The sequence below is a fragment of the Halichoeres trimaculatus genome, unplaced genomic scaffold, assembly GCF_033239565.1.
Source record: "Halichoeres trimaculatus isolate MK-OKI-2021-1 unplaced genomic scaffold, fHalTri1.1 fHalTri1_scaffold_1, whole genome shotgun sequence".
Classification (NCBI taxonomy): domain Eukaryota; kingdom Metazoa; phylum Chordata; class Actinopteri; order Labriformes; family Labridae; genus Halichoeres; species Halichoeres trimaculatus.
The window spans coordinates 16802637-16828917 of NW_027437179.1; the positions used below are offsets into that span (position 1 = coordinate 16802637).

The 26281-nt window shown below is 42.2% G+C and overlaps 3 protein-coding genes across 4 annotated transcripts in view; 1 reads left to right on the forward strand and 2 right to left on the reverse strand.

Moving 5' to 3' along the window:
* Positions 1-8483, reverse strand: part of LOC141797672 (dysbindin) — a 28166-nt gene extending 19683 nt beyond the window's left edge. The window contains exon 1 of the mRNA XM_074679287.1: positions 8423-8483. The gene's annotated coding sequence lies outside the window, so the exon portion shown is untranslated. The remainder of the gene's footprint in view (positions 1-8422) is intronic.
* LOC141797645 (uncharacterized) lies at positions 1777-11207 on the forward strand. 2 transcript variants are annotated; one of them, XM_074679240.1, is made up of 4 exons: positions 1777-2235; positions 2592-2668; positions 5593-6741; positions 9681-11207. In XM_074679240.1, the coding sequence occupies exons 3-4, from the start codon at positions 5695-5697 to the stop codon at positions 10029-10031; spliced, it is 1398 nt and encodes a 465-aa protein (XP_074535341.1). In that variant the 5' UTR covers positions 1777-2235; positions 2592-2668; positions 5593-5694; the 3' UTR covers positions 10032-11207. The 2 variants fall into 2 exon arrangements, with proteins under 2 accessions (XP_074535341.1, XP_074535333.1); XM_074679232.1 differs by lacking the exon at positions 2592-2668.
* On the reverse strand, positions 11074-25199 carry LOC141797656 (bone morphogenetic protein 7-like). Its single transcript, XM_074679254.1, has 7 exons — positions 24703-25199; positions 19525-19714; positions 14622-14770; positions 12676-12882; positions 12519-12598; positions 12310-12420; positions 11074-12225 (listed from the first exon to the last, which is right to left on the reverse strand). Exons 1-7 carry the CDS (start codon positions 25097-25099, stop codon positions 12076-12078), a joined length of 1284 nt encoding a protein of 427 aa, XP_074535355.1. The 5' UTR covers positions 25100-25199; the 3' UTR covers positions 11074-12075.
* Positions 25200-26281: the final 1082 nt, after the last annotated feature.

Here is a 26281-nt window from a genome sequence, read left to right on the forward strand (position 1 = left end):
TCATATTTCAAAGGGACCATGGCCACCCTTGGGCACCTACTAGACTTCCATTTGCCAAAAGGCCTGTCCAAAAAAGAGACACAGCAACAACACAGAAGGCCACACCAGTCAAACAATTACATGATCCTGAATCACAAAAGGCAAAAAGCACAATGCAAATATTTATTGTGTATTCGCTGATTTTGTTGTAGAAGTTTTTTAATAAGCAGAGGCAGAGGTCAGAGATGAGTCCAGTTGTTTCACCATTCAGCAGATACGCCTGCTTAAATCCTCTGCTGACTTTTATTAGCTTGATGCGCAATTGATGCAGGAATCAATTTCTAAAAATCAGTACATGAAAACTCTGTTTGACTCACATGGATCTGAAACAGAGTCAGGAAATGAGGAACAGGGTTTATCTTCAGATAATCTGTGGGTCCTAGACACCATCTAGTGGACAGAAGTCATCACCTGCAGTCCGTCCAGGCTAGGTCCTATGATTGCTTAGGATTTGCACGCTGGGGGTTTTAAAAGCAGCATTACATCATCATCACCTTTTTCCAAAACACAGCATCGACATTTTGAAAGGGGTTTTCAAATAGTGCAGCAGTTCAGTCACAGGAAGTGTAAACTGCTGGTGTGAGTCATTACAAGAATCAGCTCATGAGAATCAGCTGAAAGTGAGAAAACTTGTGGAGCGACTTCAATCACTTCGTAGACTCATCAGTTATATTTTTAGTTATGGCTTAATAACTGCCTCATATTTTATTTAATTCCATAAAGTGATCCAAAGACAAAATCCAAGATGAGCTCATGAGTTCAGAAACTTTTACTACTGAAACTGCGCTGCAGTGTAGGTGCCAGTCTGAAAGGTGAAACTTGGGAAGTGGTGGGAGTGAGTGGTGATATCTATCAATAAAGAACTCTTTGTAAATGTCAGTGGTTGTTGTGGTTTAGCCTTAATGTGCTGCTTGAGACAAAGAAACAGCATCTTATTGTGCTGTTAGCTTCTGCAGCCAGTGTGTTTGTGTGTAAATGTGTGTGTATGTGTGTGTGTCTGTACATCAGAGGACAGAAAGAAAAAAAAAAACAGAGAGATGGAGCGAGAGTGGGCAGAGGAAATGTGGTGTGACTCAAAGTGAGAAATCCTCTTCACCTCAAACTAAATTCTGCGTGGGCTGTTTCATGACTGGGGGTTCACCTGCTGAGGCCCTGCAGAATCAATAGCTGAGACCTGGGCTGCTGTGCTTGCTGAGGCAGCCATGAAGCAAAAGCCAAGTCCTCCTTTCTTGTGCATTTAGAGTGAGATGAAAGAGGGAGGCAGGAAAAAAAAAAAAGCCAGTAGAAAGTGAGGAGATATGTATAGAGAGCGGGCTGCAGGCTGCATGCTGTGAGGGGACTGCACCATCATGAAAGAGGCCGCGGTTTCTTGCAGATTGGCTTGAGTGCTTGAAGTGTTCATGTTTGGCGTCTCACTTGTCCAGGATGAAACACTCCTCTTCCACGTCCGCCCACTGAGGTGAGAAAAGCAGGAAGTGAGATATGCTATGTGTGTAGATTGCATATGTGATAGATATCTGTGTTGCAATCCCTCTTTTTTTTTTACGGCTGGTGTGTCCAGGCTGGTGTAAAGCAATGGTTTCCCACCCTCACTACACCAGGCAGAGTGCCAGAGCCATCAGGCAGTCATACGCCTACCATCAGCTGAGGAGTTGCACAGCAGTCTCATTTCTAATTATACATCCAACAACAGAGAGCTACGGAGCGAGCGGCAGAGAGGAGTGAAATATGGAGAGAGGGAGACGGAGAGGGAGAGAGGAAGAGTGTGATTACAAATGGAGGAGAGGCTGAGAGTGCTACTCAGCAGCAAACACAGGGTGAACAAGTTCAGATGTGAGGGAGAGAAAGAAAGTAAGGGAGGATGAGGGAGAGGCATCAAATGTGTCTGAGAAAGGTTAACAGGACTGACTGACTAAGTAGAGTGGGAGTGTTAAATGTAAAAAGCGAGTAGGAGGGAAAAGAGCGAGAGAGAGGAAGAGGAGAAAAGAAAAGGAGGAGAGCGTGTCTGATAGACAGTCTGTTGAGCTTGTCTGGATGCTTCTCTTCACTCTGCTCTGTTGTGCCTTTTGCACCTGCAGACTGGGAGCCAGACAGGTGTGTTTGTGTGTGTGTGTGGAGTGTCTGTGATCATGAAGGGACACGCTTTGTGAAGATGGACTCACAGAGAAACAGATGGATGGACGGATGGAGACACATGTAAGTATCTAACAAAAAGCTTGTCTGAAAATATCCTGACTCATGAAGCATGTTCCAGGTTTTGAAATGTGCATCAGTCTGACTGTAAGTGCATGTCTGAGAAAGTCTTTGCAGTCTCTAAGATTCTGCACCGCGGGCTCAATTTGCTTGTATTGCGCTTTGACTTCACAGATAGAAACATCAAACTGACTAAGAGCAATATTGTCGCTGCTGATATGCAAATAACCCTGTCCTCTGTGGAGATGATCACAACCATGAAAGCACCCAACACACTCAACACTGCTCTGTGTGTGTGTGTGTGTGTGTGTGTGTGTGTGTGTGTGTGTGTGTGTGTGTATTCATGTCATTTCCTGCAGTGAACTCATCACCTCATAAGGTCGTGGAGCCTGAGTGACTTGACAGTGTGGGACTGATGATCTAATTGTACATATGTGTAAGTAGCGATCAAATATATCTGGGCCATTTGGCTGAATTTGCATTTACACTGCAGGCGTTTAGCAGACAAACACTTATCTATTTATGTCTCATGGTAAAATGCTGCACAGAAATGTCAGTGTGAGGGTGCTGTCTGATCCCACACACACACACACACACACACACACACACACACACACACACACACAGCATCAGAGCTGTGCCTGAGGGGCAGGTACAGAGGTTCATTCAGTGGTGATGCTCAGAAGTGATGATGTCATAATAAAAGGCATTGACATGAGCTTTGCATTGACAGGCTGTAAAAGTTTACCTCTGCATCACTCGGTGCAAGTGGTGTGTTTGCCGTCTTTGGCTAAAATGAAGCAGTAGTGTGAGTGTGTGAGTGTGTGTGTGTGAGTGTGTGTGAGTGTCTGGCCTCAAGGTGCTTATATTTAGCCCTGCACTGACTCACTCCTGTGCATGCATTTAAGGTGGATGATTGTTCTTCACAGTTTGAGTTGTTGTGATCACAAGAATGAGAAAGGTGCAGGCTTTGTGTTTGATCCTGTCACTGAAAACACACTTCTCACATCTTTACAGAGAAAATTTCCTCATAAAAAAAACAATCAAAGGAGGATCTCATCCTTGTGATGAAAAACACTACATCTAACTTTACAGCCACCCCCAACCATTTACTTTGCATTGTGCTTACTACTCTCACAACCTCACAGAGCAGTACTTTGTTACCATAGTAACTTTTTAACAAAAGAGTTGTTAGCTGCCCATCAAAAAAAAGCTATTTGAAGTCAGAAAGCGACTGCTCATAGCAAGTGGAGAAGTTGTTATTGATGTGTCAAGGGGATGTTTACAGGCAATGATCTCAGCAGGTGGCACAATCAGAGAGAGGGAGAAAGTTCTGCCACTTTCTGAGAAACCTGTGAAGGAAGTGACAGACAGAGAAAAAAATGATTTTTTTATTGGTTTAAGCTTGTTGGAGATATAGTGAACCAATCCAAAACAAAAATAATGACATTCCAAAAAGATCCCAGCACCCCAAACACAAATTCCTCCTTAATGAGACATCCTAGAGTACACCAAAAACTACACCTCCTTGGCCTTTAACATCAACTTCACAGGAAACCTAAACAAAGCTGTGAACGACCCGAGGGACAAGACCAGAAAAGCTTTCTACGCCAAAAACAAACATTAAATTAGACATCCCAATTCCAACCAGGCTTAAAATACTAAACTGGTTTATAGTGAAATCTGAGGTCCACTCGCTAACCATGACTATACAAAACTGAGATTCTGTATGCACAACTCTGCAAATCCATCCTTCGTGTTCAGCAAAAAACACCAAACATAAATGCAGAGCAGAATTAGGACGGTATCCTTGGATAATTAAAATCCAGAAAACAGCGATTAAATTCTATGAGCACCTTCAGGAAAGTGAGCCCAGCAGTCTCTGTTACAATGCTCTCATCCACAGACAGGCTGAAGACAGATGCCCACTCAAACCAAACTATAGGAAACAAAAGGAAAACTACTTGAACCACAGGACATAATCAATGAAACACCAGAGCAAACTGGAGCTTTACTTGGCCCTGAACAGGAAGTACACTGTGGCAGACAACCTGTGCACTGTGACCTATCCACAGCTCAGAAGATCTTTGACCAGGTACAGACTTAGGCCCCAACACAACAACATTTCATCCGAAACCTAGCGATTTTTGATCCGTTGTATAAAATGACGCTATTTTTGATCAGGCACAAAAAAGATGAGCACCTCAAACTTGTGGAACCACTTGGATACATTACATACTTTTGTTCAAATTATATTAATACGTTTAAATTTCTTTTTTGACATTTTAAGAAGAGTGTGAATGTTTACTACTGCTTGTTACATTGTGTGTTAACTCAGACAAAATATTTCATTGTTTTGAAAGCTGAATAAATGTTCAGAGGACTGGACACGACTTGTAATAGATTTCTTTTAGTTGCTCAGAAATTGCTGTGTTTCACAAAAATGTGATAAATATATATCTATTTAACAATCGGCCTGAATATCAAATTGGAAAAAATCGGCTATGCATATCGGCATCGGCTGCCCAAATTTGGAAAGCATCGGCATCGGCCCCCAAAAAACCCATATCGGTCGACCTCTAGTTACAACAGTACTGTAGTCCTGTTGTATGCACTTGTAGGAAGCGTAGTGTTTCCACTGAAAACGCTGGCTTACTGTTTACACGGCAACAGTGTCGGCAGCGTTTCAGAAAATTTCCACTCTGGAGACTCTGGAAGTTTGTGTTTTAGGTGGGCTTAAAAAAACGCAACAATACTTTTGCATTTTCACCCTCAAACAGTCGTCGTGTTAACAGCCCTTCAGCGAGCTCACCCTTGCTTTCGACAGATGCCAGTACAGGCAGACCTGCCCACCTGTACACAGGGTCAGGTAGGGAACAGGCTGCACTTACTGATTGCCTGGCCCCTGTATCAGGACCTCAGAGACACCTACTTCCTACCGATCACACACCCACACACTGACTTTGAGGACATGCCTGATGTCCACAAACTCCCATACTTGCTTGGGGAAGTTCAGCAAACTGCAAACACAGCAGCCAGAGTCGTTCACTGCTGTGGCTTGTAACAGACTGACACCACCATGAGCCCAGAGCAGGGGACAGACCAGGCCCAGGGTTTTGATGGTCCCATACATGTATAGGAAACATTCTGTACACTTTATCTCATTGTGAATACTTTAGTGTTAATTCTGTAATTTTTGCACTGTAAGCTTGTTGCACATCTGCGTTAACTGTGTTCATTTTTTCTGTCACACTTGCTTTTGCAATGTAAATATATGTTTGTCATGCTAATAAAGGTTTTTGAACTGAACTAAAGTGAATGGAGTTAATATAAAATGAACTATTTCTTCATACTTTACAGATTGTGACGACCTTTGACCTTGCTGCTTCTGCCCCTGTTTCTGCCTGTGTCACCTGAACACGACACCTTCTCTTCAATGTGAGTGACAGGCAGCATGAGCCAATGAGCTTCACAGAGAACCCAGGTCTGGTCCCGGACAGGGACAGCCTCCCGCTCAAGAAGAGGGACCAAAAGCCAAGCCCACCACCCCAGCAGCATCAGCAACCATGTGATGAAACAACATTTAAAGCGCCCTTCCCTTACAGGAGCCACAGTGAGCTCAAGACCAAACACACCAGTCCTTTCCAGCCCGTACCGAGGAGGGTCCCTGCTCTGTACCAGCCCTGGATGCAGACTCTCACATCGCCCAGGTCTAAACCCCACGTCCTCTCTGCGTTCAGGGAGCACCATGCTTGGGCAGATTGGAGAGACTACAACCTCCTGCAGCCTAGATGGGACTTACCTCACCAGTATCAGCACCACAGCCACCTGTCCCCCACACTGGCTCTACACCCAGGGTATCCACAGCACATCTCTCAGTTCAACCTGCTCCCTGAGGGTTTCCAGAGCGGAAGTAGGAGACACAATTGGGAGCATCTCAGGACAATCAGGGACAAGAGTGTGAACATAGACAGGCAGAGCAATGGGAGAAATAAAGGACCATACCTAAGGAGAAGAGACAGAAAAACTGCATATTTCCCTGGGGTAGAAAAAGTGAATTCTCCTTCATCAAGCACACATTTACCTCTACCTGAAAACTTTACCCTTCATCATGATGTGTTACTCAGGTCAGCAAAGGCTGCCAAACACCCTGGACATTCCCTCCTAGGAGTTTCATCAGACAATAATCCAAAGAACACATACATGTCCATGAAAGAGGATTTATCAAGATCCTCCAACCTGGTCTCCCCTTCCGCCCCCTCATCATCCTCCTCTTCCTCTGCTAACCAGTTTCCCTGGCTGCTGCCTCACTTTGTGGCCGGCTCCCTGATTGAGCTCAGAGACGGGCGGCTGAGGCGGGTGGAGCACCTGCAGACAGAGGACTTCCTGTTGGGATCACTGGCCTGCCCTGACCTGTGTTTGAGCTCCTGTACGGTGCAGAGTATCTCCCCTTCATCTTCCTCTTCCATCTCCCGCCTGCTTATTCTGCTTCATAACCAGCATTCACAGGTAGAGTAAGAAGTCTGTGTGGGGTCTACTTCTCACATGTGGATGGCATTACTACTCTGAGACAGTAAAATATTTATTACAGTCATAAGGGAGCAGCTTTGACCTGGAAATCACAGCAGCTTTCAATTCTCCAAATTAAAATCTCAACAAACCATGTCAGATACCCTTTAATCAGGCCTTAATGCTGAAAAATTAGGGGTAACAACAAAAGGTGATATTTAAATCACATACTGTTAACATATACAACGAGATAGAAAAAGCCTGCATGTGTATGTGTGTGTATATATATATATATATATATATATATATATATATATATGTTTGTGTGTGTGTGTGTGTGTGTGTGTGTGTGTGTGTGTGTGTAATTGTCACAAAAAAAAACCCTTGAAGGTATGGTCGGAAGAAATTTTCACTTAATAGTATAACATTCAAACTGAGCTGTTCTTACTTAACTTGGTGCCAGAGGCAGCGCACACTTAGGGTGCGGTCACACTGGCCATCCAAATCGTGCCGTGCTTAAGCAAGATTGCCCCCCCCCCACAGCGCTGTTCCCCAGCTGGAGAGTAAGGCCAGCAGTCACACTACCCCAATATGAACCAGACTTTACCGGGTATCAGACACGCGCATGGCCCGCCTGCGTCATCGTGAAGCATCTGTTTACATGAAACTCTCATCAGAGTCAGCACAATGAGACACAGAGAGCACTACAACTTTAGAGACTTTTGGTGAGTTGTTTTCACCCGACACAGCCCTCTAACACCCCGCTTTGTTTAAATTGATCATCAAGGGATGTGCTCGCGTTGATCATATGACAAGGATCACATGCGCTGTCCGCGTGCTTGTGCTCGTGAATGAAGTAAACCGTGCCGAAGCCCACCTCTCCGAAGCGTGCCAAAACACAGAAGGGAATCGTGCTTGAGCATGACAGTTGCGGTCACACTGGCCATTCCAAACGTGCTTTAGGGCTGAAGCATGGCAGGCACGGCAGGGTTGGCCAGTGTGACCGCGTCCTTAGGGCGTCGTCACACTGGCCATCTGAACCGTGCCGTGCCTAAGCACGATGGCCCCCAGCAGAGCCGTTCCCCCGCTGGACAGTACGGCCAGCGGTCACACTACTCCAATATCAACCCGACTGTGGGTATCACACACGTGAATGGCTTGCATTAGGCAACTCTGTTTACATGAAGAAGGGTCTTGTCAGAGTCAGCACATTGATACACAGAGAGCTACAACCTTAGGGACTTTTGGACTGATGGTAAGTCGTTATGGCCAGACACAGCCCTCAAATACCCCGCTGCTGTTTAAAATGCCTGGAGAGATGCGCTCGCAGTGATCATACCTCGTGAATCATTCGCACAGTCCGCGTGTTTGTGCTCGTGCATGACGTAAAGCGTGCCGAAACACACCTCTCAGAAGTCGCCAAAGGAGGGAAGAGAACCGTGCTCAAGGAAGGCACGTTCGCGGTGGTCCCACGGGCCATTCGAAAGGGCTGAAACGTGTTTAAGCACGGCACGGTTTGCCAGTGTGACCGCCTCCTTACTACCTCTGATCGTGACTACGTGAACACATTCACTGAGCCAGCGACCACCTGCAGCATTGCGTTACTACGTGGTAGTGACTCGAGAGCCACGCAGCTGTCTTGGCATATTAGCACAGGCTCACTGGGTTATCTGACACATACCTGCTCAGCAGAAAGCCAACTCACATCGCTTCGTCCCGTGCTGCTCTCCAAGTGCCCGAAAGTGAGTTCAAGTCCAGCCAAACTACACCCTCGTTTCAGAGAGAGTCGTTTGACGTTTTGTTTCACTTTGGTCGTGTTTTTCTTGCTCATTGCTACGTCCACTATCGTGGCCGATAGGGGTGGTTTCTTCCACCCGCTTGTCAACATGCAAAGTCACGTGCGCATTGGGCGCGCGGGGGTTGGCTTATGTAACCACGCCCACTCTCGTCCTAATTCAACTTAAACATCATCCAACAGGATGTGCGAGGCGAAAACACGGTAGCAGGACAGTTCCTGTAAAACTTGACATTTTGATTTTTTTAAGGAAACTCCTGCTGACCCTACCTTTAATAACTCACTGATACAACTGAGGGAAAGTTCAAAGCATATGTTGATAACATTTTATGGCACCCAAGAGAGGATGAAAATGTGATCCTTTTCCTGAAAATTGGGACAGAATTTGGCGGTTAAATAACAGTGACAACCACAGGTAACAGAGAGTAACATAAAAGCAGAACATCAAATGATGAAACCTTCGCCTGTGCTGTACTTTTTATTGTCATCGCATGACAAAAAAATTAAAGACAGAAGTAAAGACTCCTTTATCATACAGGCTGAATGTGCATTATGTGGTTGGGTGTTGTCTTGCTGTCGTAAGCCAGATCTTTTCCAAATAGGATCATATCTACTCAGCAGCATTGATCTTGTCTTCTGTGGAAAGAGCAGGTTTGATGTGCTCTCTTGTACACCAATGTTTTCCTAAATGTTTTTTGTATTGTGAAAGAAATGCTGTCCCATTCAGCTCAGCCATGCTCTGCTTATGTCAGCCTCCTGCTTAAATTGTGGCACTATTTGCCAGCTCAGTAATTCACACAGTGGTGAACCCCTCCTTATTTATACTTCAGAGAGCAGCCTCTCTTGGATGTGTTTTTTTTATTATCAAACAATTATGTAACCTGTTTCCAATTTCCCTTGGTTGTTCTGTGTCACCCCTTATAAAATTTCTGTTCTTTTTTTGCCCCACGTTTAAAATGGGCAAATCACCTTCCTGACAGTTTTGATTGAGCTGTTTTAAAGAAGCCTTAAACTCTTTAAGTTTTTCTCACTTGTTATTTGAAATAAGCTGCATACATAGAAAACCACCACCCCCTAGTGAAGAGACATGTGAGCTGCATTCCTGAATCTAATCATCTTGTTCATATGTAACACCTTCCTGTAGGAACTGGTGGATGTCTATGTGGAGTACCCCTTCTTTGTGCGTGGGCAGGGCTGGTCCTCCTGCAGCCCCCAGAAGACGGCCCGTCTCTGTGGCCTGCAGTGCCGCCAGCTCAGTGTGGGGGATGTCTGCCTCGCCCTTACCCCTGTCTCAGCCCACAGGCCTCTACCATCAGCCAACCTGGAGCCAAAATCCTCCCCCAAGACTTCAGAAGGAAGGTGTGAGTCCCCGAAGGCACAGCAGGTGCATGTTTCCGCAGAGGCAGGGGGTAGAAAGAAGGAAACAGAGGCTGTAAGGAGGAGACACTATTCAGCCCCTGAGCTGAGAGGTTCAAGGACTAACTGTCTGGAGTGAGAAAAGTCTGTATTACTGACAGAAAAGAAGTCTATCTCTCCAAAGCTCTGCTTTATCCAGCCCACAACTTCTGTCTCTCTACCTCTATAATACTTTTTGTATGAGCTTGGCTATCATTTTAATCTAGGAGCAAAATTTGAGGAGTGATATGATTAAATCTCAGGAACCCCCACAATATAATTGTTGAATTAAGTTAGAACATAGCTTTGCTTTGGAGCTCATCTGAATCTGTGACAAGAGTCAATTCAAACTTTTTATGCACAGTATTTTACTACATCTACTGCATTTAAAAGTGAAAGACCAAAGTCTACATATTTGTTGCCAGAGGGAGACACTTCTGTAAAAATACATTGTTAAAAGATCTTGTTAATTCAGCGATCGTTTAGAGCTAGACAAGAAATGAGCCCACGTTCCTCTGACAGCAGAGAAATCCCCTCAGGTCCTTAACTGCTGATCAAAGTTTATCCAGCTTCATTCTTTCATTATGTAAGATTTCTTGATGGTCTTACATGTTGAATATCATTTCAATGACTTTATTTATGTGATGCTAAAAACTTGGATAATGTAAGCCTCAGTTTAATAATAATCAAGTTTCCTGATGAGACTCAATTGACTTAGTAATATTTAATCACACTTCTACCTCTATTTTCTATTCATGGTGAAAGATCTACTCATCTCTTTGTATAAACATTGTGGGCTGTGCTGTATTATAGGAGCTCTGTGAGTGTCTCATGAATTTCGTTATTTGCGTGGTTTTCTGGTGCTTCGTTTTCAATGCCTGTCCCACTTTTCACAGTGAATGTTTGTTCCACTCAGACTACTTTGAAAGCACAATCTGTTAATGTGTACAGGGTTGAATGTCAGCAAAAAAAAGTACTGTCCTCAAGATGTACACAGTGCCATATGAAAAAAAAAAGCAACAAAACAGCAGGAATGTGACGCCACACTGACAGCAGGCACGGTGCTGGACATGCAGATTTAGTCTACATTTTGTAAAATAGGTTTCTTGGATGAATAAATATGACTTGTGTAAAGTTTTCTTTGCATTTTTCACATAAATCCAAATGCTTGGGTCACATCAATTTATGACTTACTTTACAAATTATGAGTCATAGTTAAGACTTTTATTTAGGCTAAACAAGATTTTAAAAAATCACACAAGCTTACTGTCCTTGCTTTATTTGACTGTGTAATCGGACAAAATAAAAGAAGCAGTTACTTTTGCCCACTGCCCACCTGATATGCCCTGGCATCGAGCACAGCTGCAGTCTATGCTGATGGTGCACAGCCTGTTGTTTGCCTCACGGTATGACTCTCTGAGATCCTGCAGACTGTATTACTTTCACAGGCCTGGTGAAATATGTCTCAATCAGGAGGAGCCCGGTCCAACAGGCAGCCATGCAGTCATACACATTGTTATTAACAGTCTCTGCTGTCAATCATCACTGAGCCCCTGTTCATCATCACAGCCATGAGCTGCCAGATGTCGTACACTTGCTGCAAAAGAAGCTCCGCAACAGCAAAGTTTGGTACAGAGCATGTTTCCAGTCCTCGTCAGAGGAGAAGTTCATTCAGCTGTTCCAAAATACAAGGTGCAGCGTTCAACAGGCAGATGGGGCTTTCAAATTTTATGAGCTCTGAAATGAGTTTCCAAATGCACATTTAATGCAGGTGTTGATATAATGATATCTGGTGGTCTGAAAAGAACTGGAGTACAGGTTTGTGTACGTCTCCTATTTGAGCATGTTTTTCTTTCCGTTTCTAGGACTGAATCATTCTGAATTCAGTCTCAACACTGCATGAAGTCCTTGCAGAGTTCTGCAAGTTAAAGCTGGAGGAAAACAAAGAAACCCTTTGTTCAACCTCTCTCTGTGACAAATAGCTCCATTTGCTTCATGGTAGTAGTTAATACTGCGTGGGAAGCTCTGCATAGTACACCAGATTAAAGCTTGATGCTCCTGAGGACCAGCCAGTCAATCATCCCTTGTCTTTTGTTCCTTCACTTCTCCTTTCATTAAGAATCCATCCAGATTTAGAGAGCTAATCAGTGACATCCACAGGCTCGGACCACCATGTTACAGTACTTCTTGAGGATGACGTTGGAGCTGTCGTCAAAGTAAAGCACTGAGATGCCATGGAGCTGGGTGGGGGCGCAGCAGGGCTTTGGTACAGTCTCTGGGTTGATGAAATGCACCTGGAGACAAAAAGCACAGATCAGTCACCATAAAATGACAAAATCAGCTGATGGGAAAGGGTCTGTCATCAGTTTAGGATTTACCAGAGTTTGCACAATTGCATGATTTGTAGCATTCATGTAGGAGTTGAGGGGGAAGGCACATTCTCCTTCACAGTAGTATGCTGCATAACCCTCTGGTGCAATGATCCAGTCCTGATCAGAGAAAACAAAAGGAGAGTGTCAGCCAAGTTCACCTTCTTTAACAATTAACACATATTAATAAGAGACAACATGAATTCCCTGAAGTATACCTGCCATCCCAAGTCTCGAAAACTGACATACAGCTCGTGCTTTTTACATCCCTCTTTAGACATGCCAAGGCTTTCTGAAACTGAAAAAAATGCAAATATGAAAACACACAAGTGTAAATGTGATGATATCATGAAGGGCTCTAAAGGGCTCACGTACCTGTTGCAGCCTCCACCGCCTTCAGTGCATCTTGTACTGTCCTCTGGGGTTTGGAACGGTGTGAGTGGCGCCCCTTGTGGCCATGAGCGGAGCGGACGCTGCGAAGTCGTACTTCATCTGCTCTGAGGAAAGCGACCATGAAGGGCTGCCTGTCCAGAGGTCCACTGCTCGTCACCAGACCTGCCAGTCGAGGGTTCCTCTTTTGGCCTACAGGGGGAGGGAAAGAGCAACAGGATGAAGGCTTCAGCCAAACTTATGTCTAAAGGTGATTCTTTAATTAAGGGAGTTTTTCTCCCTTAATTCTTGCATTTGTAAGAGTTAGGTTAGGTTAGGTTAGGTTAGGTTAGGTTAGGTTAGGTTAGGTTAGGTTAGGTTAGGTTAGGTTAGGTTAGGTTAGGAAGCTTTGAAAAAGTAACTGTGTCTCAATGATAATATTTTAATGCTTTTTCTGTGTGTTCAAAATTCAAATGTGCAAGAATTTCACTGTTTTGGGCTTGTCCCCCATCCCTGTATTTTAACACCCCCTCTATAATAAAGTAATAAAAGTGCTCAATTCATTTAAATCTTTTCTTGACATTTCCTCATAATAACTTAAAGAGACATTTTTTAAATTCATGTAGTTTATATTTGTTCTATTTGTTCAATTTGCAATTAAACTATGGTTTAATATTGGTGTTCCTTATACTTCCGTTATTACCATCACACACTTCACATTTTACAGACTAATTAAGTTTTTACAAAAATTACTGTCAACACACTGAAAATTCTAAGACATGAGAAAGAAGCCTGATTTTTTGATGTCCACATATGTGATCTTTTTTACACCCTGATGTTAGAGTATGTTTATTAGGTGTCATTACCAAACAAGTTACTATTTCAATATTCAACAAATCAGTAAAAATAAATCACTTTATTTACATATATTTTGTGTAAATTGTTTGCCAGCTAACCTGTTAGCTTAGCAACTCTAAAACTTTATCAACATTTCTGCAATAAGTGAAATTTGTCATAACTGTAACATGGCATTACCCTCACACAGGTGACAAGCCAAAAACAGTGAAAATCACACATTTACATTTTTAACACTCAGAAAAAGTATTAAAAATCATCATTGAGACATAGTTACTTTTTTTTCATAAATTCTGCAACCCAAGTTCTTACAATCTTTTATTTTTTATTTTTTTGTTAAGAACACATTTCTTCTTGGATGTCTACCTTGTGGGGACAGAAAAACTTCCCTAATTGAAGAATCACCCCTAAGTCACTGCTTAATAATCTTTCTTCCCCTAACAACAAAATAGATGAAGTTTTGAGATCTCTGTAGTGTCGTGTGGTCTAGGGCTGCAGCTATCAAATATTTAGTATTAGAGTATTCTACTGAAAATCCCACCGATTAATCGAGTAATTGGATAAAATACATTTTTGTTTAGTTAAAGAGCAGTTATTTTTCAAATGAAAATTTTTCTCTTTAAGTAATAGAATTTTCTAATACAGCATGTCAATAAGAGCACTTGCTTTGGTATCTCCAAAAATTTTTAACACACTTTGACACATTTTTTGTGCCTTGTACATCTCATCAAATGTTGCGTACCCAAATGGCACCTGTTTTGTAGAATGACCCATTAGTCTCCAAACTCCAGAAAAGAAGCTAGATTAGTTGCTAGTTGCTATTTTGTATAAGAAGTAGCTTGAGGGGTCTGAAAACTCTCTTAATATGGCCTCAGCTCAATTTGAAATACCACTCTTTGATCTTTTTAAAAATTAAATGATTCTTTGAGGCGGAGAAAATTACTCGAGTATTTTTTGTAATTGAGTACTTCGAATCATTCGAGGAATCGTTTCAGCTCTAGTGTGGTCCATCTTTGCCCCAGGACTGAAAGAACATTCCTCCACACAAAAACTGTTTCCTTACAGCTGTCTGTTTGAAATACATGCAGGTTACTCACCATGGCTGTTCTCCAACACTAGCTGCAGACCCAAGTTCTGTTCAGGGTCTGACAGCCAGAGGTTACTGGTGGCAGTCAGGTCAAAGATGAGCCAGCCCTCCTCAGCAGCCCACACCTCTTGCTGGTCCAGCAGCAGAAGCTCCACCTCACTGAGAAGAAAACATTTTAGTGCTGCTGGCAAACACAGTTGGATAATTGCTTTTCATTAGGAGTACTCTTGTTTAGCTCATGCTCGTGTATTTCTTGGATGCACCATCAAAGAGCTTAAGTATCATTAGATATATGACGAAAACTGAACTTTTAAGAAATGCTGATGTCCTGAAATGTGTGGTGTAGTTTGTTGCACACTTCATGCTTTAAAGTCCTTGACTTCAATCCTTGAAATTGACATAATCTGATTGAAAGGTCCAAACATACTGAGCCAAAGTGTCTTGTCTGCTTGTGAAAATGGTTGGATGCCAAGATAACTTTTTTAATTCTACAAAATGAAAACGTAATCTGTGGTGCTTTAAAAGCCCCAGAGCTGAGAGGATGGCAGATGCCAAAGAAAAGAAACAAAAATCATGAAAATAAGATCCCATGTTTTAGGCTGGTGTCTGCATGGGTTAATATTCAAGCTGTGAACAATGAATGAGCAACAAATGTTGTGATGAAAATTCCCCCATTCTTGGCAAATGTAGAGTGAAAATAATAAATAAAACACAGCACAGAAGTTTTATGGAAACAGTGGTATGTTGTTAACAAGCCAAGTGTGACACCATCCACTGCCCAACTTTGTTAAAAGCCAAGAATGTGTGTAAAAAAAATAAGCACTGTAACTAATAATGCTGAAGTGTTGATGGTGCGCAGGAACCAAATATAATCAGAAAATTTTCATTATGTTCATTTACAGAGGTTTCCAGTTTTGTTTTCATTGGACTGAAAATGTGGATTTTGAGAATTTCCATTAAAGCTTCAGTAAGGAACCTTTGGTTTCAATCAATCTAGCGCCCACTCTGGACAATATGACATCTCTTTTTTATGTTATATGTCTATGATATATGTTTTTATATATGCAAATCCTGTTATTGTTGGGTTTTTTGGGTTTTTTTTTTTTTTTTTGGTTTGTTACCTCCACCAAAGAGGTTATGTTTTCTGGAGAGTTTGTGTTTTTGTCTGTGAATAACATAGCTCAAAAAGTAACAAATGGATCTTGATGAAAATTTCAGGAAATGTTCAAAATGGGATAAGGAAGAACTAATTAGATTTTGGAGGCGATCTGGATCATCGTCTGGATCCAGGACTTTTTCAAAGGATTCTTTATCATTGTGAAATAGGGCCGTTTTCACCATATGTGTATAGAACTCCATGATAAATGGTCGGAATGCTTTGCAAAACAATACAAGACAATGTCACGATAATTTCTGACAAATGTAAAAGTACGATCCAGATCCAGGCAGTATTCTGGATACTAAGATCCAGAATGTTAAATGTGAACTGGGTCATCATCATTTTCAACACTGTCAGGAAACAAATTATCATACAAACCTACAACTAACACCACATTGTATCAGACAGTCTGCTGAAAGAGAGTATAACATTAAAGTAGGACCAAAGTGTTGCGTCACGATCACAATATGCTTGGCGGAGGTCTACTTCTACTTTGTTTCATTTGTTTGTATTTTATAACAAAAATTTCCCTTTAACACAAACTTTACTATCACTGTCACTGACTGACATCTACCCCAACTTGTGGTTACATTAACAAGAGATTTCAATATAGAAATGATTGTTTTTAATATGGATGGGTTTTTCAATTTTTAATACTTTTATAGAGACATCAGTTGCAAATGCTGCCTGTTTACAACTCCACACAGGGGCTTTAACATTGAGACAAAACTACACTCGCCATTAGTGCATTGATTACTTTCAGATCAAATTTATTCCACAGACAAAAATGACATGTTTCAGTGGATTAAGTGCTGAAAAAATAACAAAAATGCCATTTAGGTGACTTCTAACTGTTTGGTAAACTGATACAGTGCAGTCTGATATTCATAAAGCCTCTCACAGTTCATCATAGCAAAAACTGTAGATGGATTTGATTTTCCAATCAAGCCATTATTGTCGACATGGTAGTGCTTACTGCAACTGTGCAAACTCCATCAAATCCTCTGTACTGAAATGTGCTGTCCTCAGGGAACACTTCTTAGTCCACAGCTCTTTTCACAGAGAGTTAAAGACCCTCAGGCAGATGTCTGCCTGCTGTCTGCTCGTCTGTGTGAAGCAGCCTTTGTATGTCTGTGAATGACAATAGTGTTGCCCTTAACACTATCGTCAGACCCACTGTCTCCAATAAAGCACTTAAATCTGCTGTCTACACACCAGTCTTCCTATCTGAGATTTTATTAAGAAGCCAGGAAAACTTCTGAGAAACGAGAGGATGTGTGGTGTCTTATCATTCCTCTCTAGAGCATCTGCTGTATGAAGGTGTGAAACAAGAAATCAGTGAGGTGTAGGTGCTGGCAGACTGACAGACAAAACACAAACACAGACAGACAGAAACACAGGAATAGCCCTCTGCAGTCAGCTGACATGTTGGGGGTTAGAGGGTTATATGTGGTGAGAGCGGTGGGCTGTGAATGCAGGTCTCCTGGGATTGTCCTGCTCTGACTGTGTGAGAGTAAACATGATCCTGAGAGAAACGCTGTGCTTCTGTAATTGGCAGTAATGTCTGTGTAAACAGCTTCGTGCTGACAGTTACAGCAGCAAAAATAACCCGTGGGGAAATGAAGAGAAACACTTTGCTGTGTCACAAGAAGACAAAAGTTCCAGGCAATAAAACAAGTGGTAACCATTCAGAAGACTTAAGGATTTTCAATTGATAGATTGATTGATTCTTGCTATCTCATCTCATTCTTCCTTGGAACCATTTCCAAATCATGTCAAGACCAAAGACAATCCCAGTTTTATTAATGTATGTATGGGTTTGTTCATTCTTTCTTTTTATCTATTTTTATTTGTTTGCCTCTGTCTGTGTCCTCCTGCATATTTATACTATCCACTGTAGAGAACCCTGACCCCCACTGGCAGGACAGTTCAACCATCCTGTAAAACACTTTGTAATCTGTTGCTTGTACTGGCTACCCATCTTTCATAAGATCACTGATCACAGGATTCCCTTAAGGTGGAAATGTGTGGTAAAGGTAGGGTTGAAAAGCAGTGGAAATTTTTTGTTGAACTTAGGTTAAGTTTCCTGGAAATTTACAATGGATTTTTAGGTCTGCAATATTGGAAATTTTCAGGTTTGTGTTGCCACACAGAAATAAATTTGTCAAAAAATTTGATGGCTAAAAATTCTTTTATTTTTCACCATTCATGGTTTTTGTTGCTTTGTGGAAGAAACCATTGAAGGTGATGAGCCGTCATAATGAGACAGCAGCTACTGAAGATGATGAGATCCTGGTCTTTGCTGGCTTGATGAGTAGAAAGCATGGCCTAGAGAGAAGCTAAACCAAATATTTTGACATTTTTGAACAGGACTCTTTTGGGGTACTGAGGGGACAGGTGGCATGTTTGCATGTACATTGGCTGGCAAAAAAAAAAAAAAAAAAGGCGGCACTTAAAAAGGGTCACACACTACAACATTTTGGACCACCTTTAGCTTTGATTATGGCACATATTCATTATGGCATTGTTTTGATAAGCTTCTGCAAAGTCACAAGATTTATTTCCATCCAGTGTTGTATTAATTTTTCACCAGGATCTTGCATTAATGATGGTAGAGTCTGACCGCTGTCAGTCAGCGATCAGTGAGGCTAACCAGAAAAAAAGGCTTCAGTTTGCTAGGGAGCAAAAAGATTGGACCCCGGAGCAATAGAAGAAGGTCATGTGGTCTGATGAGTCCAGACTGACCCTGTTACAGTGTGATGAGCGCATCAGGGTAAGAAGAGAGGTAGATGAAGTGATCACCCATCATGCCTAGTGCCTGCTGTCCAAGCCTGTGGGGGCAGTACTCTGATCTGGGGTTGCTGCTGTTGGTCAGGTCTAGGTTCAGCAACAGTCTGTGCTCAAAGAATGAGGTCAGCTGATTACCTTAATATACTGAATGACCAGGTTAGTCCATCAATGGCCTTTTTTTTCCCTGATAGCACAGCCACATTCAAAGATGACAATACCAGGAGTCATCGGGCTCAAATTGTGAAAAAGTGGTTCAGGGAGCATGAGACATCATTTTCACACATGGATTGGCCACCACAGAGTCCAGACCTTAACCCCATTGAGAATCTTTGGGATGTGCTGGAGAAGACTTTGCAAAGCGGTCAGACTTAACCATCTTCAATGACAGATCCTGGTGAAAAATTAATGCAAAACTGGATGGAAATAAATCTTGTGACATTGCAGAATCTTGTTGAAATAATGCCACAGCCACTTCTTCGTTTTATGGCCAGGCAGTGTATGTTTGCATGTGACAAATATTAATGCCTATATTCAAGACAGTTAGAATCAGGAAAAATTCCTGAAAATTAATTTACAATATCATTTAAGAATATTGCGTTAGACATGTTTGCACGCATGTCTTCTTATAAAAAATCAAAATTTAAATATTTATACATGTATAGGACCAGGTAAATGCAGCTTAGATAAATTCCCCGAAATTCGCATTATTATTTCTATAAATTCATTATTTTTAACTTTATTATTTTTAACTTATTAAAAAGTTTCAAATTCTAAAAATGCCCAGAATTTCGCAACCCTAGTTTTAGATGAAAAGTAAATGGTGGTGGTAATAAAGTAAGGCAAGAGTCAAGATAAATCTGTGATATACAACCATATAAATCATTTAAGGTGGGAAGCAGTCACAAAGTAAAAATACTGTTTTTTTTTCAGAGAAGCAGATGAGGAACCGTTAACATTTGCTTACCTGTGTGGAGGTTCCTGCAGGACCTGATACAGACTGACTCTGAAAGTCTCATTCTCGTTGCGTTCCTGGATGAAACCTTTATAAATCCTGAACTCTGCTGCTGTGACAGCCTCTCCCTCTGGGATACGGGAAAGGTCAAACCGGAACTCTCTGTTGTTGTGGTTGAGCAGAAGATCCTGGTCCTGTTCGACTATCAGAGGGGGACACAAGCAGATCAAAAAAGAGCTGTAAATCATCAAAGTTTAACTTGATGATTTAGTGCTTGATCAATGAGTCCTCTGTTTAGTTTATTGTCAGCCGCAGTAAAATAATAGTTCAAACACACAAAGGGAAAGTTTACACAGCTGTGGAAAAGGCAAACCAACGTGAGTACAGTCAGATGGAAAATCAGTCAGTGTTTCATATCCGTCAAATCCGTCACTGAATCAAACAATCCTCTGATGCATGTCACTCTGCCCACATCTCAGAGGTTCGGGTCAGAAATAGGAAAATCCAAGAGTGTCTGATCTAAACATCACTTAAGTCAAGTCTGCCATAAGAGCCAATGAGGGGGAAGAAAAAACACACGCTGGCTGAGTTTGGCTCCATGTTTAAATTACACACATGTGCTGACCACAAGAAAAGGCCCATTAAGGCACTGCCCGGAAAACCACAGCAGCCAGTGTGCTTTTATAAACACACTCACATAAAATAAAGAGAAACACACAAAAACTAGCAGAGCCTGTACCACCCACATCTCCCTGATCATTTTGCCATGTTGCACTGTCCACTGGTTTTACTCTGATGCAGGGGATGAAGGAAAGCAGCAGTATCCTCATGGCCCAGCAGGGTTTCTGACACGCCCTGAGCCAGCTGAACTCCTCCGGCACTCAGAGTTTCCACAGGAGCGGTGGCCACAAAGACCCAGAGACTTCCTGAAGCTTTCGAGTGTTGTGTTTTTACAGCGTCAGTCAATGTGTTTGTCCTTGGAGAGAGCACTGGAGGTCTCTGCTGAAGGTGTGCAGAGCTCGGAGGAAGCGATTAGCCACCTTAAACACATCCTGCCCACTGTTATACCCCATGATATCACAATGACATCATACTGCACTCCTGCTGATGGTCTACCATTGTTAGCATGATTGGGCAACCAACGTCAGAACACACACTCACACACACACTGACTCAGTCTTCTGAAAACATTTGTATGAATCAGAAACACACACGAGCTGCTGGTCGTTAAGAGTAGTGCATTCTGGGCCGTGCGAGTCATTCCTTTTACTGCAATTAAATGCTGGAAGGGAACATGGGGTGTTTTTATGAAAGCAATAATTGCTTGTAAGGACTTGGTGTGTTTACGTTAGGGACCATTAGCTTCAGAGATCAGACCTCAGATATGCAAACTTCCCTCTGGGAGGCACTTCAACACTTCAGATTACTCCTCATGCTGCAGGGCCACACAACCACAGAGCTATCATTAGCCTAAAGCACATTTACAGGAGGTAACCAGGGCTTCTTTTTACACCAGCATATGGGGTTAGAGACATATTTGCAAAAAAAAAAAAATTAAGAAACATAATCAAAGTCACTCTACATGTCAGCAAGCTATGGTTCAAAATTTTGGGAAACTCTCTCTGGATTATTAGTCCATCAACAATTTTTTTTTCTTTATTTTAAATTGAAAGCTAAGTTATTTGTAGAGTGATTAAAATATAAAATCATGCTTCGAATTTTAAATACGCAACAAGAAAAGCCTTCTGTGTCCTGCTTACTGAATAATATTAAAGATGCTATGTGGAGAACCTGTTTTAACTGCACTCCCTCGCCACCTTATGGCCCGGAGTCTCTGCACACTGTTGTAAATTACTCATAGCGAGACGTGGGCTTGTTTTGGATTTCAATGGAGATCAGATGGAAACAAATTTTCTGTGTTCAAGACAACTTTTTACTGGATACAACGTGCCAAGGTAAGGTATTTATCAGTACAGCTACGTGGTGCTAAAGTTTAAAATGTGACATCAAGCAGGCATAGCAGCCGGCTATATGTTAGCAACATCAGCAGCTCGGTGCTCCAAAGTATCTGTAGGCTAACGTGACAACAAGTGAACGCTGTCAGTTTATAATTAGTTCAGTAGCCATTTATATTTAGGGCAGCTGGTGGCCCGGTGCTCTAAGACATGTCGGTGACGTGTAACATCAGTAAATCCCAGTTAGCTGTGTCCTGCCAGTCGTCTACCAATCAGAGCTAACGTAACCTCACTCTTTATTTTATTGATAGACTCTCAAGTTTGATCAGACCACTGCAGAATAACTGCTGACTGTGGGTTGGAATTAACATTATCACAAACAATTTAGCCCCTGTGTTATGGAGTGATACCACTCAAGTGTATCACTCTCCCGTTTAGCTTTCTTCTGCTCTCCTGTCCTTATCATGTCTGACAGTTAGGCTCCTGTGTCCACCATCACTACAAAATTAATCACAGTTCTTGTTTTTGGAAGAAATAAAACACAGATCTCTGAGTTTTATCTCTTCTTACTATCGGTCATTGTCAGGTGACGTCACATCCGCAAACGCTGCAGTGTAGGGATCGATATTGTTAATTGTTGACAATTTTTCAAAGTATCTTTCCCTGGCATCTTTCATCAGTTTATCTCAATATGGTTTCCGCTCGTTTGGCTTTCGTTTTTTTCAGTTTCAACATTGTATAAAATCGTAGAGCTCCTCACTGCCTCTCCGTTTACCTCTATTGTTTACATCCGTTTACCCACCAAAATAGCAGGAGGGGCTTGTAGATGACGTCACTGACAAAGACCGATTAAAAATTTGTCGGCGTGGTGTTGTCATAGAGACCTAGACGTGCTGTAAATCAATCCAGTCCTGGTCGACCCAACCTGGAAGCTAAGAAGTAGCAATTTAAAATAACCTGTAACCAGCAATAATGGCGCTGACAATATCATTCCAAAGTGTGGATTACAGTCAGACATATATCTAGAAGAGAGACCTTTTCAAGATCACTTTGAACCTCCTCACAGCCCCTTTAACTTCAATCATACTCGGTAGATAGAATAAATTAAAGATAATATTGGTTGAAGGAATCTCATTGAGCAACAATTAGACTTTGGCCTGAAAGAAGATCATTGTATCATGATGAGAAGCATACTGGGGTTTTCAGCTCTCTCTGGATAGGAATTTTTAGACGTGATCTTTTGTTGCGGCCTTCAGATCAGCTTATCACGACGACTGCATTTCATCCTGCTAGATCTCAACAACACAAAACACCCTCTGTTCCTCAATGGCACTATCATCCCTGTTTCATGCTTTGCTCTTTCTGAGATATTTCTGTTCATTAAGTCCTTTTCCAGGTTCTGCATGTGTGTCGTGGTCATTAATCAACCCACTTGTGCATGTGTCTCTATGCCAGGATTCAAGCCGCAGTGAAAACAGCAGAGGAATAAGGGTTGGTAAAAAGATGGAGTATTAGACCTGTGCTTTTGAATGAACTGCACCCCAATTTCTTCGTAACCTGAACACAACAGAAGTGCTCTGCAGTAGAGTTTTTGCAGCTATGTGCAATGCTGCATTAAAACATGATGAATACTTCCAGCTGGTTTTTAAATAATACTTTTAAGCAGCTGTGTAAAAGTATCAGTCATGTGATTTTTTAAAGACTTAACATAAATACAAGTTCTTTAAACTGATGTTATATACGGTTTGTATTTCTCCCTTTATTTTCCTTTCATCAATCTCCCTGAAAGCTACTGGATGTATGAGGCTGCTGGGATATTACAAGTAACAGTGTTATTCAGACCCCTGTCCACCTGCAGCACACAGCTGGATGCAACGGGAGCATGTGCAGCAAAGCAACGCTCCCTCACACTGGAAGCTGTGGTCCCTGGAAGGGAAATACCATAATCCAGTTTGGTCTTGAAGCGATCATCCAGGGACCACCAGGATAGAGTGGCCCCGGCTTAAAACTCTGCCAATCATCAGCACAGGAGGCTGGTGGGCTTAAGGAAAAAATAATACACTCTCTTTTTGTCCTTTATTTTCTTTCTTCCGCTTTATAATCAAACGCTTGTGATGTGGAACCGCAAAAGTCTGCTAAGGGTTTTCAGAGCAGAGCTTCCAGAGATCATTAGCTGAAGGCGCCTGTTAAAGCTTGAGGTTAAAGGCACAAATGTTTTGTTTTAAAGTTTATTTTTCATTAAAAACCTATAACGTTTTGCATTAACTATCTGTTTATGGGCTGGTTGGAAAATATTCGGGATGTGGCTCAGTCTTATTGGTGCTTATATAGAGAGAGGGTTATCAGAAAGTCTTTATTTTGACCCACAACCTTTGGACAGAAGGGTAAAAGGGTGTGGGGTGATTTTTTTGGGCAGTAACCACACCTGAGTTAGAACCACATTCACCAGGTTGTTTCAGTAAAATGAGAAGGATGCATGTGGGATCTCCAAGGAACCAAAGGCAGGACTTCCCTTTCTATAAATTTAATCATGTCTAAGTGATCCCTGACTCTCACCTGTGACCCCTGTGACTCAAACAAACACACAAACAGCTGCCTGAATGCAGGAATGCACTACACAGTACACATACCTTTGCAGAGGTGACTGAGAAAATAAGACGTGTTACGATGCAGTTAGCATCTTGATGGATGTCAACCAGCTCCCCAGTCCCAGTGGGTATTAGAAATGCCTCCTAATTCCTAGTCGTGCAAAACAAAGCCCTCTCCCCCACAGCTTTAAACGACTGTGAAGAAATCGGATACAGGCATGTTGTCATACCAGTTACAGCTCGAAGGAGACTGACCCAGAAAAACCTCAGTGTCTCAGATTCACACACTTTCACACATTTTGCAATTTGTTGTAGACTTAAAGAGCTTGTAAGACTTGACAACCAGGTGATGAGGTTGATTTAATCAGAAGAGTGAAGCTTCCCGATGAACACATTTGTAGGAACTCTCTGACTTCAGTGACATAATATGAAAATAAGTGTTGTTCGCAAAAAGCTGTATCATAGGATTTTTTTCTTAAATGTACCTGTGTATGATCTCCTTTAATAAGAAGTTTTACAATAAATAATAAACACAGTTACCAGCCATAAATATATCTATATCAGCAGATATATGTGGCATTTGTGTCATACTTTACTTTTGTTTTCTTAACATACTTTTCTGGGATGATTTGTGTCTATAATCTTACCAATGTTGGTAAAGCTCATCACCATGTCCGCGTCATCCAGGAAGCGGCTGTCCTGAGAGGTCACCATGGGTGATACCTGGGCAGGAAATGCTGGCTTGTGGTAAGAATACGCTGTCAGGTGTGCGTCTGTGGAGATGGTATTATACAGGTCCAACATGAACATCGGCGCAGCGTTGTTTTTGGGGTAGACATGCGGTCGCGGACGGTGCGGTAGCCCCAGAATGGAGAGGATCTCCCGCTGCATCTCTCTGCGCTCCTGACTCCGCAGCCGCCGCTGGATGAAGCTGGAGCGCACCTCGTTGTCCACGGAGAAGTTGGAGAAGGAGACCTGTGCGGCTACAACGCAGTAACCCCAACACAGGATGATCATTAACGTCTCCAGGGTGCTAGACAGCATTTTATCGCGAAGTGCTGCTCGAAGGAGTTGAAAGGTAAATAAAGGATGGCTCTGATGAATTCTTCCTTCCACTACTTTTACGCACTGGCCCCTGGTGCTGTGTGTTCCTCTCCCTGGCGGCTTGGGAATGGATTTTATTGAGGCGCTGTGTCAGGGGAGGGGCAGGAGGGGAACAGAATGGGATAAACCAATGCTGGAAAGATTGGGAGATATGGTGGGGTAAAGGGGGTGGGGGGCAATAAGGGTAAGGCAGGAGTAGATCACTGTCCTATCACTACGCGCACTTGTCTTGTTAATGAGATAGGTGGGGTGTTGATCTCTCAAACAAAAGTGCCCCATCAATGATTCCTTTGTCAGGACATGTTTGCCCGCAGTCACTGGGTACACTCAAATTGTTCCTATCTACATAGCTCACCTTCCCTCTAAATCTTCCCAACTTATAGTTTTCAAAGCTGTGTCTGACTTGTATTCCCACAGGATCTCAACACTCTGCAAATGAAGACCTGCAAGCATTAAAACCTGAGTCTAGGCGAAGTGAGAAAATCCCCCTAATCCCCTTCACCAAGCAGAAACCTTTGAACTCAAACAATAAACTCAGGCCCACCATAATCGTTGAGGAGTTTAGGTGATCATGAAGAGACATGCCAATCGCCTCCACTTACATGTAAACCCCCAAGAGATTTAGTTAATAAGGGTGGTGGGGCAAGTGACAAAGCAAGAATAAACTCAGAATGTATAATACATGTCTTTCTCCTGGGTCTCAGGGACGGAAAAGACTGGAAAAGCTCATAAAACTCAATGAGGAGGTCAGTGTGTCATAGCCACAAACTGAAGTCATGCTGAACACTTAACGTCACAAGAGTCTTCCTCTGCACTGCAAACATTTGAGCATTAATGCAAATAATACTGCTATTTGTGAATTTTTGTTTTTTTGAAGTGTTGCATAACCTCACAGTGTACTTGACACAAAAATATTATTTGGTAATGTGATATGCCCAAAAACAGTGCAACCATTTTTGTGTTTATTTAATTCAGGCAGCTGGAAATAATTTCTATTGTTTTGCAGAGTTTATGTTGCATGTAAAAAAAAATATGTACTAGCCTTATAATTTTCTGTTTTATTCGTTTTGTGAAGTGACACTTAATGTCAGTAACAGCCAGGTGGAACTTTCATTACGGCAG